The 15,554-nt window shown below is 40.6% G+C and overlaps 1 protein-coding gene and 1 long non-coding RNA gene across 3 annotated transcripts in view; both read left to right on the top strand.

Moving 5' to 3' along the window:
* Nucleotides 1-7,686, top strand: part of bcl11ba (BCL11 transcription factor B a) — a 50,063-nt gene extending 42,377 nt beyond the window's left edge. Inside the window, exons 3-4 of one of the 2 annotated variants that reach the window (XM_028566708.1) lie at nucleotides 1,002-2,861; nucleotides 7,159-7,686. In XM_028566708.1, coding sequence (XP_028422509.1) covers nucleotides 1,002-2,861; nucleotides 7,159-7,226 — 1,928 coding nt within the window. In that variant the 3' untranslated portion in view covers nucleotides 7,227-7,686. Of the gene's footprint in view, nucleotides 1-1,001; nucleotides 3,630-7,158 lie in introns of those variants that run through there. The other variant, XM_028566707.1, reaches the window with a different exon arrangement.
* Nucleotides 7,687-14,089: 6,403 nt separating this feature from the next.
* On the top strand, nucleotides 14,090-14,577 carry LOC114547395 (uncharacterized). Its single transcript, XR_003691150.1, has 2 exons — nucleotides 14,090-14,235; nucleotides 14,323-14,577. It is a non-coding gene; the product is annotated as an uncharacterized LOC114547395 (long non-coding RNA).
* Nucleotides 14,578-15,554: the final 977 nt, after the last annotated feature.

Below are 15,554 nucleotides of genomic sequence, written 5' to 3'. Positions count from 1 at the left end.
TCTAAAAGAAGTGATGTTTGTAATTGTGGAGTCATAGAAAAATGGTTAAAAAAAGTCTCACTTTCAAAATCTGATAAAGGCAATTTTTTTTAGCCAACATTATTTGAAGACTGTGCCTTGTTTATTCAGACCAGGTTATATTACAGATTTTTTTAATGTTAATAAAAGTAAATATATCATATACTGTATGCAATCATCATCATTTTGCTCTTCTTTGTAACTTCATGCCAGCTGTGTGGAGGCTATTTTTCTCAATACGCTCATTTATTTTTCTTACTCTAGCCTGATTTTTAAAAAATGTCTACCTTTAGCAATATGAGTTTGGCATCTCCAACTCAGCAAACATTACAGACTGCTTAGAGGGGTTTCCTCCGGCTTTTTTAAATCATTCACTCAGTATGCTCGCTTACATACATCTAACTTCATGCTAACTGTACATGTAAACCACACTGAGATGCACACACACACACACACACACACACACACACACACACACACACACACACACACACACACACACACACACACACACACTTGTAATAATTCAGCAGTTTGTAGTGGGAGATTCACTTTGTGTCATGAGAGATTAAGCACCTCTTTAAACATGAACCCAGTGTGGGCCAATCCAGTGTGACTGTAAAAATGCACTTGTCAAAAGTGTGATAAGTACATAGCATTTATGTGACAACATGATAAGCCAAGGCCTTTCCAGCTACTAGAAGTATTAGGCAGCATATAAAGAATACACACTAATCTCACTGCTTTTCAGCACAGAAAAGGTTACATACTGCAAGTAGGCTGTTATTTAAAAAGCAATTTTATTAATGACAATTTGGTTCATGAATGAAATAGATTTTACTTAATGAAAGTTTTATTTTGCACTTGAAAAATGCTTGTCATTTTAGATGTGCTTGTTCATCTCTGCCTGAAGTTTTAAATGCGTAGTATAAATTATACATCAGCTGAAATAATCAATGTATTTCTTTCTCTGTGTGTTGCAGGGGGCAGTGATGAGCCTTCCAGCTATATATGTACCACATGTAAGCAGGCCTTCCCCAGCGCCTGGTTCCTGCTGCAACATGTCCAGAACACCCACAACATTCGCATATACCTGGAGTCCAACCCCTCCAGCACAGCCCTCACCCCACGCATCACTATGCCTCCACCCATGGGCAACGACTCCATTCCGCAGTCCCCCCTCACCAACTTTCTCGGGGACAACAACCCCTTCCATCTCCTGAGGATGACGGGCCCCCTGCTCCGGGAGCCTCCCCCAGGCTTCATGGAGAACCGCCTCCCCAACACGCCTCCATTCATCAGCCCGCCTCCCCGGCACCACCTGGACCCCCATCGGCTAGAACGCCTTAGCGCAGAGGAAATGGGCCTCATCTCACAGCACCCCAGTGCCTTTGAGAGGGTGATGCGGCTAACGCCCATGGCCATGGAGTCCCAGTCCATGGACTTCTCCAGGCGGTTACGTGAGTTGGCGGGGAACAACAACAGCACCACACCACCGTTGTCACCCAACAGGGCCAACCCTATGCACCGACTACTAAACCCCAACCCCTTCCAGCCTGGGCCAAAATCACCCTTTATGAGCACCCCTCCCTTACCACCGATGCCCCCAAACAGCACCACACCTCCCCAGACACAGAACAAGGTCAAGTCCTGTGAGTTCTGCGGTAAGACCTTCAAGTTCCAGAGCAACTTGGTGGTGCATCGGCGCAGCCATACTGGAGAAAAACCATACAAGTGCCAGCTGTGTGACCACGCCTGCTCTCAGGCAAGCAAGCTAAAGCGACACATGAAGACCCACATGCACAAGGCTGGATCCCTGACGGGGCGCTCAGATGATGGATTGTCCACCACAAGCTCCCCAGAGCCAGGCACCAGTGATGTCACAGGTGAGGGCATGAAGAATCGTGATGGGGACTTCCATGGGGAAGGCAATGAGGAGGAAGAAGAGGAGGAGGAAGAAGAGGAACTTGAGAATGAGAGTCGACCAGAATCCAACTTCAGCATGGAGTCTGAGTTCTACCGGAACAGAGAGAATGGCTCTAAACTGCCCTCAGAGGAGAAGTCATCACTTGCCATTGAGAAGATGGTGGAAGGTGGAGGGCTCAACTCTATACAGCAGTACAATAATTTGATAGTTGACAATCGTAAAAGGATGCCCTTCTCCAAGAGGGGCTCAGATGGCCAGCGGGACACTGGGGATGAAGACTCAGTGGCTGGGGAGATGGACCACCACCAGCAGGAAGAGAGGACAACCATTAATGGCCGGAACTGTGGCTCCGGTGACTCTTTCTCAGGCCTGTTTCCCCGTAAGCCAACCCCTATCACTAGTCCCAGCCTGTCCAACTCCTCAAATAAGAGGATCAAGATTGAGAAGGACTTGGACATTCCCCCAGCACCCCACATCCCCTCTGAGAACGTCTACTCCCAGTGGTTAGTGGGCTATGCTGCCTCACGCCACTTCATCAAAGACCCTTTCCTAGGCTTCACTGACTCCAGACAATCGCCCTTCGCCACCTCCTCTGAGCACTCGTCCGAGAACGGTAGCCTGCGGTTCTCAACGCCTCCGGGCGACCTGCTGGATGGAGGCCTGTCGGGCCGCAGTGGCACCGCCAGTGGAGGCAGCACGCCTCATCTGGGTGGAGGTCCAGGCCGACCCAGCTCCAAGGATAGCAGGAGGTGCGACACCTGTGAATACTGCGGCAAGGTGTTCAAGAACTGTAGCAACCTGACGGTGCACCGGCGCAGTCACACTGGCGAGAGGCCCTACAAGTGTGAGCTGTGTAACTATGCCTGCGCCCAGAGCTCCAAGCTTACTCGCCACATGAAGACACATGGCCAGCATGGTAAGGAGGTCTATCGCTGTGACATTTGCCAAATGCCCTTCAGCGTGTACAGCACTCTGGAAAAACATATGAAAAAGTGGCATGGAGAACATTTGATGACCAATGAGGTCAAAATTGAACAAGCAGAGAGAACCTAAACCATGTTCTCTGTTTCCATACTCTGCGCCACACTTTGACTTAAAAAAAATACACAAAATGGGGTAGCTGGATACTCTTTTTCTGAAATGTTAGTTTTGGGTTAAGTTTGTGTTTTTAAGAAACTGCCAACTGAGAAAAAAAGTGAAAACAGAGATCTTAACACCAATTGAAGCTGTCTAAACTGCCTCATTTGGGGTTCCTTTTAAAACAATCAGTCAGTTGAGTTATAACATATGTGGAGCCTTTAACTGTGCAATAATTTCTGTATTTATTGGATTTTGTATTTTGGCATGTGCAGGTACATTATTAGTTAGACATTTAAAAGAAAATTGTTTTACTTTAATTTTGCGTTACTCTGTTTTTTAAAAACCGAAATGATATCCTGAGAGTTTTTTAGAAGACAAGTCCATTTTAAGTAATCTTTTTTGACCGCTGCTTGTAGGAAATTGTATATTAAGCTAAACGTGTGATTTCTTGGAGAGAAGCTGAATTCAATCTTCAATTTGAAAGTGGCGTTAACTGAGAATGCTAGAATTAGTCTATTTTGTGTGATGACGATACGCGGACAACAATCCTTTGGCATTGTAGCATGAACTGATTCTAAAACATGTCAATATAATTGGATATGTAGCACTGAGCATCATATTTGACAGTAAATCTAAAATCAAAGAGGATCCCAAGGTTCATAAACCCTGTCTCCTTTTGAGAGTATCATTACCAGCCAGAAGAAACAAATAGATAAGGCAGCTGCTGACTGGTATGTAGTACCAAGCCCTGACAACGCTACGATAACCGTCCCTCATTTCTTCTGCTTTACACCCCCCCTCCATCTTACCTACACTGATACATCCATGCATTCTATTTTGCATGACGCCATATGATCTAGGCTATATTATTTACTTGGAGTAAACTGAGCATGAAGCCATGCAATACGAGTATGCATAGAGATAGATAGAAGAATGAGACAAGAGACTGAGCACAGGGACATCTCAGGGTGAGCTATAATACTTTTCTTCATTTACCCATTAATTCCTATACTTCCAGAAGCATATGATGAAATAATTAGGGCCAGTTGTGTCCTCTACAGCATCCCTTGCTGCCCTCTGTCCTCCCTACCGGGCTAATGTCCAAGCTTTATCCTCAAAGCAGTTATGGTGCTTACCCACTGCTAGTACCAGCTCTGCTCGGCTCTGCTCTGCTCGACTCGACTCCTCGTCCTCCATTTTCCATTGCAGATTTAGTACCGCCTCATGTGTGAGGCAAGCGTGGCTGGTCGTCATAGCGACACCACAGGAAACGGCCGTGACCTAACGCGACACACACTCACAGAACAATGAAGGTGTGTTGTTTTTGATTCTCGGCATGTGGCTGTTGCCACAGCCAGAAGACATATTTAGTTTCAAAAGAAGCTGGAGGCAGCAAAAAAAAAACACAGGCGGCTAAACTATTTAAAAATGTTGGGTTTGTTCAGGACGCCCCCGTCTGTCACTAGCAATGATGACGCAGTGATCAGTGACAATTCTCTCCAACCAATCAGGAGTCTGCAGGTTTTCACGTCACCTTTTGGTATCGCCTCAGCTCGCTTCGACGGAGGTGATACTAAAAAAAGTAGCTAGTTAGCTAGTACCAGGTACTTTTTTTCATAATGGAAAAACAAAAAAGGCGAGTGGAGTCGAGAAGAGTAGATCAGGTACCGTGTAATGGAAAAACACCATTAGACTCATTTATATTTGAAGTCACAGCCTCCAACTAAAATAACAATTAGTTTAGAAAGGGTTAAATGTATGTGCATACATGGCAGATGCCCCTACTTTAACTACATTTCTGCAGAAAATTGAATTCTCTGATTTTATTGTCGACGTTTATAAAAATCAACATCTCTATGCATTTTTTTGTGCTAAAATATCTAAAAATTTGTTTAAAATAATGGGACAATAATTTTGTCTTGTATTGTATTAGTGATTCTATAATTGTAAAATTGGATTAATGAAGTCACCTCTCCAGGAATAGGAATCCTTCAAAGTTTCACAGTTAGTTGTGGGACAGTTTTGTGTAGAAGAGGAAATATACATATATATCAGTGTGTGCTGAAGTAGTAAGACTAATAGTAAGAGCATCAGTTTCTTCCATGCCCCCTTGTTCTTTTAACCATCATTTTATTAAGCCCCATCCACCTTCACAGTGGCACTTTTTTTTTTAAATCAGATCTGATGTGAATGCTGTCAATGTATGAATTCAGAGCTCTTAACAACAGACCCACACTTTATAATTTTTCCGTCCGACACACACAGAGCTGGACAGAAAAGGTACTTTAGGGTCTAGGGCTTGGGATCTCTTGACGCTGAAGTGCCCAGGGTTGTTAGGCTAGGCTTTCCCAATGCTGGCACTCTAAAATTTAAAGATATAAACAAAAAAACAATTTATTTGGGACAGTTTTTGTACGGCGATTGAATTTGACATGAGTGTGCCTTGAATAGCAATCTTCCTATTTATTGTCTCAGACAAATGCAACAATTTTTTTAAGCATCAAATTGAACAAGAAAAGAAAATGTCAAATGTTTAACTTTTAATTTGACATTTCAACAGAAATGTTTAAATCAATACAAAATGAAACAATGCTGTGTTTAGGCTTAGGAGTACCCAGCACAATATATGTGTCTGTGTGTGTATATATGTATGCATATGTACATATAAAGGCACAAACCTATATATAGATATATATCAAATTCCTCACTCATAAGGACAAGAGTCTGTCCCACAACAGAAATTTCCAGGAGTGGACAAAAGCCACACAAAAAGTCAAGGAAGAGACTCAACAAAAATCAGGAAATGCAGAAACTAAAAAGAGAATTTAGTGCACTCTGTCTTAAAATAAGTTTACAGTATTGAAACAAGTACAAGGGTAAAATAATATGTGTGTGTATGTGTGTTTTAAACAAACAAGTATTTTTTTTTCTCTCCAGGTTTGCTTATAAAGTTTCTCTGAATGCCGTAGAGGCGATGTGTATATATTTTTTTTCTTATTTTTTTTGGTGACGGGTTTTTAGTATATATATAAATATATATGAATATATATTACTTTTTTTGTTTACTGTAAAAGTATACAAGTATTTGTAATATTGGAGAATGCCTGGGCATTTTACAAAAAATAGAAAAAGGTTGTTTTTTATTTTTTATTTTGCAGTCCAATTTAAATTGTGGGTCTCTTAAACTGTTTTTGTCACTGTAACTGTAAGTCTTAAGTTTTAGTAACTTTTATTCTGCCTTGGGTGTAATGAAATAAAAAAATAAACAAATTAAAAAATGACTGAGCTGTAACAAACTTGGATTTGGTGGTGGGACGGCTGTTAAGGATAGGGGTGGGTGGATGGGGTTTGTCCCTTAGAACTGGCAGAACATTGGTTCTTCTTTTCAGGAAAAACACACTGAGAATCCTGACTTGTATCTATTTTTCTTCTTCTGGAATGGATTATTCTTCATGGATGGTTTGAAATACATGTCTAGGCACTTGCTGTCTTTCCTAAGGAGCTTGTCTTTTATTTTTATTTTATTTTTTTTAACTTGTAGGCATATGTGCATCCTTTTGTGAATAGGGTACTCTGGAGTACCTGGAAACGTCTTGCTCTTATATCTGGTGCAGGGGGAGAGTGACTTCATGCCAATCCCAAGATACAACTCACAGGCTGCCACGAGCTATTTTTCCTCTCATTGGACAGGATAAATAACCTGATGAAATTTGTACTGTTGTAATGAATCACGTTGTACAGAAAGGGGTCTAAAGGACTTGTGTTTAGTGACAAAAACACCAGTCAGTGTTTTGTTTACCGCTCAATTGGTTGTACATAGTTTTCTATGACTACGCTGTTTTCATTTCGTTTGACCATTTTTTTCTTTTCATTTGTTTGTGATTTCTAACTGGCACTGGCAGTGACTCCCTGTGTGTGTGTGTGTGTGTGTGTGTGTGTGTGTGTGTGTGTGTGTGTGTGGTGGGAGGGGGGTGGGGTGGGGGCTTAGGGCAGGTTATTCTGTTTGACCTTTGTGACATCCATGTCAGTTTTCAGGCACATGCCCTGTTGATATTTCTCGGCATGAGAACAGAGCACAAATACAAGCTGTTACAATTCTTCATCCTCTGCTTGTTTGTCTCATTTTCTTTTAGCTGGCCAGCAGAAAGGGGACCATGGAAACACTGATGGACATACACCTGACATATTCACAAACTCGTAAAATTCTGCTTAAGGTATTAGGCATAATTTAGTCCTGAAAAAGTCCTGAAAACATCTTAACTCCAAACTCTTTTACTGCTGACCACAATTATATGAACACCTGCTAATCAAAGAAGTGCCAAGATGATGAAGAAGAAAACAACCTGACTGTGTATTTCATTCCTTTAAATGCTTTTTAAAAAACTCATAGAAACTAGTTGGTGCTTACATAAAACCCAGAGAGCTACTGAATTCCCCATCAGCATCACCTCTCTTAAAGAAGGGTAAGCTAATCCAGTAAGGTTGCATTTCTGATGACAGGAGACTTGTATTGTCAGCCACTTCCTGATACTTTCTTCTTTCCTGTTTTTATTGGCTCACCCACCAGGTTCTTCCAATCAAAATCAAATCAATTGTACATTGTCAGCTAGCTTTAGATTCCCTCATGTTTGTATTAAAAATGATAAAAAATAAAACGCAGCGTTGGGATGAAGTTAAGAAAATGTCATTTTTGAGATGTAATAATGTTCAATAACACAGAGGTGGAGGGGTTTGGGACTGGGGGCGGGGGGGAGGGAGGGAGGGCTTTTGGAGTAGAGATGTAATGCTGTTTGTGATGTCACTTTATTTAAATACATGAACTGACTCCTATAGGCTGCGGCTTGTATTCTCTATGATGTCACTGAGATGCGGCCAGTGACGCCATTTACAGGTTACAGTAAACATGACATTGAGACTCCCGCTGTCTACTTCTCCTTTTTTTAAAGTGCACCGCACCACAAAATGATGGTGCATTAGCAGCACCTGGAAAGTAAATGAACTGAAATAAACACTTAAAGTCACAAAAAGAGTCCATTGAATACTTCAGGTAGTTTTGACCAGTCTAAGCCACTCAACACATCACAATAGACTGTTATCCTGTTTATGATTACATCACATTTTCTGCATCTGCATTCAGTCTGAATAATTTCTAACCTTCTAACACATCACAATTCACCATTATCCTGCTAATAGACATGAACTGTTGTGTAGTCACAAACAAGATATTTAAACTGGGACACGCCACAATTTACTGTTATTCCTTTACTGACTCTGCTTACTGCATAGTAAAGATTATTGTTATCCTGTTAATGACAACACTGTATTAACAGGATATTTTTACACATTTATAATAAGTATGATTTTATTCCATTTAAACGTCTAAAATTACATCTGGAACCCTCAGTGAAAAGAATTCTAGTTCTCCAGTTAATACATTTGACCTTTATAAACCAGTAAACTGCATACTGCTGTTTACTGCTAGCCCCTTAGTTGTCATTAACAATATACTTAATTAGTATTACTAAGTTTGAATTAACTTTGAGCCTCTAAACCTTTATTGACATTTTTTTTAAACTTATTGTTTATCTGATGGTTTTGACCAGTGTCAACCAAGTTCAGTAAGCTTTAACACATCACACTTACTCCTATCCTATATGATACTAACATAATCATGTAAGTATATTCTATTTTCTTATGGACATACAGTACACTCATACCTGAAAAACTCTGTCTAAACATCACACAGTTTATTTTTCAGTCCTGTAAACTTCAACATAACACCGTTTACTGTTAACTTGTTAATGGCTACACTTTATTGTAATGAAGTAAAAATACATTCACTGTAAGTATATTCTGATTTCATTCGGGTGTCAGTAATTGTTTCTGATACCTTCAGTGAAAACATTTCTAACCCTCCAGTTATTCAGCTAATTTAAAATCACTATAACTCGATGCAGAAAAGGCAAAAATTGTTGCAGGAAAATTCACCAGAATGGAGGAAGTGTCTGATATGTTCTAAATTTCAATTTTGCTCAAAAGTGGAGATCTCAACCCTGCCAATGTTGAACCCAAAGTTACGCCATTGTCTTCACACCACCAGAACATTATATTTATGTTCAAAACTTAACACAACATTACTGCAGTTTGCTACGTCTACATCTACAAAGACGTAAAATCCTTGAAGACCTCTATGAAAGTCCTGCCTTAGGATCTGAGCCTGCGCTCTGGCTCATAAGGGAGCGGCAGTTCAACAATATAACTGGGAGCTAAACCATGAAGTGCTTTACAAGTAATCTGTAAAATCTTAAACTAATTTATAAAACTTACTGGTAACCAGTGAAGTGAGGCTGATCCTTTTGAAAGGTGTGGTCATTGAATGCATTTTGTATCAAAGCAATAAAAAGACACAAGGCGTTCTTAGTCCCAACTCCTCAAAAGCAGCAGCTTGGTCAGTGGCCCTCATGGTCTGTACAAGGCACCTTTTCGATTTCACTGGAAATGTATTTTAAATGATTTTATGTGTCAAATAACTTGATCGATTGATGAGCGTCTGTATGAGATGCACGGGACTTTCAGCCAAACAGCTGACTACTCATTTAAGTTTAGCCGGCTACTTTATTATATAAATTTTTTATTCCAATAAAATGGTTTGTAGATTCTTAACAAGTTGCGATTCACTATGCATCTACATTTTACAACCACTAGCCTCCGCTTCAAAATAGAGATGGCCCGATACCACTTTTTTGCTTCCCGATACCGATTCCGATACCTGAACTTGCGTATCGGCCGATACCGAGTACCGATCCGATACCAGAGTGTCATATATTTCATTAAGTTTTAACAGCTGTATACTACTATCCCTGTATGGATGTGATATAATTTCTATCTTTGTTGTCGGTCTGGCTCAGGTTAAACTCTTTGTGAAACATGAACAAACACAAATAATGAATGCCGTAGAACTTTCTTTTATTCTCCAGTTTGACAGTCAGTTATAACGGAAAAAGAACATAAATAAGCTACTTTAATGCAGAATTTCTTTAGGGCTTTATTACGTGGTATCGGATCGGTGCATAAACTCCAGTACTTCCCGATACCGATACCAGCATTTTAGGCAGTATCGGAGCCAATACCGATCGGTATCGGAACATCTCTACTTCAAAACAATGCCAGCATGATAATAGAAATGAGGCCGTCTGTCTGTATCAGCTGAGAGGCTGCCCATTAGAGAGCGGAGAATCGTTTTCAGTGTATGACAAATATTAGCTAAATAATTGATGACAAAACACATTAAGAACTGCATTGAATCTACAGACAGGGAACATCCTCAGTAGACTGCACGGGGAAAACACCGTTGGCAGCAACGTGACGATTACAAAAGTCCTCTGAAAGCACTGCATTTTCCATATATGTCACACAGGCGCATGGGTATTAAATATTATGTAATGGTACTTCCTGCAGTAAAATAAGCCTACAGTATGAGTGCATCTATGTTTCTATTAAAACAACACATTAACCATCATTGTGGCATGTCTTGATAAACCTTACATTGAAGAAATAAAAAAGCAATGAATAAGGTCTAATGATTCTTAATTACGAAAGTTCTGATCAGTCAGAAATAGGCATGGGTTGAAATATTATTAGTTATTAACAGACGGTGTGGGCTAAAACACACAAGAAGCCTAATTCTCATTGACAATAATTCACCACGTTTACAATCCGGTAGGCAAACTCATTAAAACATGTAATAATTAAGATCAGTGTGTATGATGGAATAGTGGCATTAGAATGTGCCAGAGGCCACCAAATGTTGGCTTTTTTTTTTTTTTTGCTCCTGGCAAAACGTGCCCCCGAATACCCCTAAAAAAATAATACACAAATTGGAGGCAAATTAGCACCCTAAAATAAGGTAATTAACTTTCTCATCATCTGCTTTAACAGTGCAGATTTTTCTCCCTTATTTTGATGTTAATGTCATCTTTCCATTTTCACAGCAGAGGAGGAAAAAGAAATTCAGACCCACAATTAGTCTGAGGAAGGCAGGAGTGCGGAGTCGGACAGACCGTGGAGGATTGTGATGTGGCTTGAGTTTCGAGCCAAATGGGTAATTAAGGCTTTTCCTTGGCCGGCCTGCACTTTGAAGTCCCCTACAGGGGGGATTATCCCAGCCAAGAGAAAGAAAGTGAGAGCAAAGTAATGAGACCCAATAAGAGAGGGAGAAATTGATAAAGAAAGAAGAGAAGCCTCCCTTCAGAAAAGAGATTAAAAATCACAAGTAATTCCTTTTAAAATAGCTATAATGATTAATCATGGACAGATTTGTGGCACAGGTAAAACAGCAACCCAAAACAAATCTTAAAGATTTAATAATAATAACTTTATTTGTATTTTGTACATAATAAAGCAGTGCTGTTAACATTAGTGGATTAATTGGTTAGTCGAATGACAGAAAATTAAAAAGCAACTATTAATTAATAATCTATTAATCAAGAAAGTCAATAATAATAATAATTTTGATTTATGTAGCGCCTTTCATGGTACCCAAGGTCGCTTAACAAATGGGAGAGGGTAGGTTTAGGGTTCAAAGGACTTAGTGAAAAGAAAGGTTTTGAGGTGCTTTTTGAACATGGGCAGGGATGGGGCAGAGCGGACATGGACTGGTAGACTGATGACAGAGAAAGCCCTGTCCCCAAAAGTCCCCAACTTGGTCCAGCAGGTCCTTGTCAGAGGACTGCAGGCAACGTGACAGTCAACCAAAGATGCCAATAATTCCCTGGTTAAAGCTTTTCTGAGGTCATCTTATACATTTTTCAGAGACGCCTTACCACAAACCCTTCGCTGTGCTCATGTTTACCATAATACTGTATTTCAATTCAATTCAATTCAGTTATATTTATAGTATCAAATCATAACAAGAGTGATATCAAGACACTTTACAGATAGAGTTGAGTAATTCCCCCAAGGGCAAGCATTTAGTGCAACAGGAAAAAACTCCCTTTTAGGGAGGAACCTCGGGTGGTGAGAAAAACTTCCTTTTAGGGAGAGACCTGGGACAGACCCAGGCTCTTGGTACGTGGTGTCTGACGGTGCTGGTTGGGGGTGTGATGAACAGTGGCAATAATTATGAAGGTAAATATGATGCAAAAGGTGAGAGCTTGTAGAATACAATGTGAGAACGTGCAGAACAAAAAATCTGAACTTGCATGTTAAAATTTGCACTTGTAAAAAATATTCACACACATGTGATCTGAATTTGAAGTGCAAATTTCAATTTACAAGTTCAGATTTTTTTTTACAAGCTCTCGTGTGTTTTTTTCAGATCACACGTGTGTGAATATTTTTTACAAGTGCAAATTTTAACATACAAGTTCAGATTTTTTGTTCTGCAAGTTCTCACATTGTATTCTACAAGCTCTCACCTTTTGCACCATATTTACCTTCATAAATAATAGTCACAATAAAGATAATGGAACTATGACTAGAAATAGTAGTTGTAGTAGTTAATGGCGTGGCAGGGCACTGCAAGGCATAGCAGGGTGTAGCAGGGCATAGCAGGGCATAGCAGGGTGTGGAGCAGGACCACGGCGACAGCTGCAACCATGATTTAGGTGCCACCCTAATCCAAGGAAAACTGTCTGGGCGAGAAAACATAAGGACTCTGGGGAATAAGCTCCCCAGAGCTAAGTTAGTAACAAGCATTTTTGGGACATGGATGCACACAGATGGAAAGAGAGAGGAGAGAGAAGCTCAGTGTGTCAAAGGAAGTCCCCCGGCACTCTAAAACTATTACAGCATTATTAAGAGCTGGTCCAAGGCAAACCTGAGCCAGCTCTACAAGGATTGGTAAATTCCATCCAGGTTCATCACAAAGCTCAGGGGCCTGGGATTAAACACCTCACTAATCCTGTTGATAGGGAGACCCCAGGTGGTGAGGGTCTTCCACCCAGGTGGTGAGGGTCTTCCACCCTCATCCTTAATGCCAGAGCACCCCAGGGCGGTTTGAAATCTCCTGCTTTACTCCCTGCACACACACACAACTGTGTAGCAATGCCATTAGTTTGCTGATGACATACAGTAGCCGTGCAGGGCCTGATCACAGACACCAATGAAAAGGCCTACCTGAAAGAAATAGAGGACCTGACCTGCTGGTTTCAAGACAACAACCTACTCACTGCGTCTCAAGAGTCTTTGTGTAAATGATGACACTTTTACAGTTTTTTTCAATTGCTAGACGACAGTGGGCACAACTGGAGTCACATGTGCAAAACTCTAACTCCAGTCTGCACAGCAGCAGTTCATGTGGACCAAACTCTAGTTCGTTTTTCATTGCTTGAACACAGTTTTCAAAACTCTACACACTTATCCCATGACTTTAACCACAACGTGCACAACACTGTAGATTTACAGCACTTTGTTCAGATGCTAACACACTGCTGTCAAAACTGTTAACCACACATTCAGAACAGAATAGATTTCAGTCTGGTGCCTATCAAACACTGCTGATTGCAATTTTAGCTGAAAGCCTAAGCAGGTGTCTTGTTTTAGACTAGTTAGTGAACATATACAGTATTTATACAGAGAAAACTCAGACCCCCAAATAAGAATGAAACAATTATAAACTGTACCATTTGAGAGAAAAAGGTAAAAGAACAAAGATACCAACATGTCCAGGTAAGATGTCTGAGGTTATGTACACAGCTATAAAAAAAGTGAAAAACACTATATCTTTACAATAGTAAAACTGTGTTCTTACTGTTTCTCAGAAAGTAATGGAGGTGAAAGCAATAGAAACACCACATTCATTTTTATTTAGAGATGATGCAGACATCCAATGTGATGAAGAAAACTTGCCACATGATGCTGGAGAGAGTCACACTATTCTTTGTTACTGTTATGTACCTTTAGTTTTTTTCCACGGTAATTTCATAAATTACTAGAGACAAAATACTGTGGTGGTTGGAGTCCGGCTGGCTGTGAGTTCCTGTTTTTCTTTTCCTCATGTTTTGCTGTCAGTTTGTGTTGCCTCTGTTTCTCTCTGTGTTCCCCCCTCCCTTCCTGTTTGTGCCAGCCAGCTGATTGCGCACACCTGCTCGCCTCCTCACTACCGCTCTTCCCACCATACACACCTGCCGGCCATCAACTCCAATCAAGCCCAGTATATAAACCCCGGATTGACTCACCACCTTCGCTTGATCGTTGCTCCTGCCTACTTGGTGACACGCGTCTCAAGCTTCTGCAAATTCCCCTGAGTGTTCTTCTGCTTGTATCTTTGTAATCCGTTTTCTGTCTTTTTGTTTCAGCCATTGCCTTCCTCGTCACTCTGCCTCCAGTCAGCTGGCTCCTCCATCCAGTTCCCCCTCACGGTTTCCTGCACCAGCCTGCCTCAGCCCTCGCCTCTCCGCGCTCCAGTACTTCCCTGTCGAGTTCTCAGACCCGGTCTCCCCGTGCCTCTGTTCCCGGTTCCAGCCCCCGTGCCTGTGCTCCCCTCTCTGGCATCCACCTCCCCACTTCCCCATTCACTTTCCCACTTTTCCTAATAAAGTGATTTGTGCTGAGTTCTGCATTTGGGTCCGTTCTGTCCTAACCGTAACAAATACTATATTGAAGAACATTTTTATTCCTTCTTGTTTACCTCACGTAAAAATTGGTGTATTATACAATCTATATCTTTTCCTTAAATAAACTATTGAGTAGTGTGAAGTCACTCAAATTGTTCAAACTGTAAAGATGAAGAAGTTTGTAATTTCTGTATTGGTTTTTACCCTCAGTGTGTTCTGAGTGACAGTGTGTGTTATCTCAGTGAGGATTGTTCATAGTGTTTGGCTGCACTGTGCCTGTTTTGAGACATGTGTTAAGAGTTGTGTTGCTGTGAATGAGTTTTGCAGCTGATGTGAACTGTTTAACTCAGGTGACTGTTGGTAGTGCAGACTGGAGTTTGAGTTTTGCAGATGTGACTCCAGTTGTGCCCACTGTCGTTTAGCAATCGGAAAAAACTGTAATGCAAAGTTGACAATGTTTGAGATGTTTGTGTTATGAAAACTTGACATTAACCAAGAAAAAACATATATATATATATATATATATATATATATATATATATATATATGTTATATATATGTCATGGCAGGCCTAATTATCAAAAAAATCAAAGCTTTATGTGTTACAATTCCAATAAACTTTCATTAAGTAGTTGGCTGTCATGACACCATTATAATTGTGTCATGAAAAATTCCCTTGACTTTAAGTAAAGTGGAACCGTTGGCACTTGTCATTAAGATGTCATGTTATAAGGCTAGGTTGACAACAGTGAATACAGTACCAAGGTGATTTATGGAGTTTTAGACAGAAAGCTTTACTTGTTGTTAAAGTAACCTTGGTAACACTTTACTTGAAGGTATCTACATAATGAGTGACATGACACTGTCATGACACATGAACCCTAACCCTAACTCTAACCTGACCCTTTGTGCGTTTTAACCCAAACCTAACCCTAACTTTTCATGACAAAAACCGAATGACCCTTAATGACAGA

Source organism: Perca flavescens, chromosome 20 (genome assembly GCF_004354835.1).
Source record: "Perca flavescens isolate YP-PL-M2 chromosome 20, PFLA_1.0, whole genome shotgun sequence".
Lineage (NCBI taxonomy): Eukaryota > Metazoa > Chordata > Actinopteri > Perciformes > Percidae > Perca > Perca flavescens.
The sequence above is the reverse complement of the archived record's forward strand: the minus strand, read 5'-3'. Positions and strand labels throughout refer to the sequence as shown.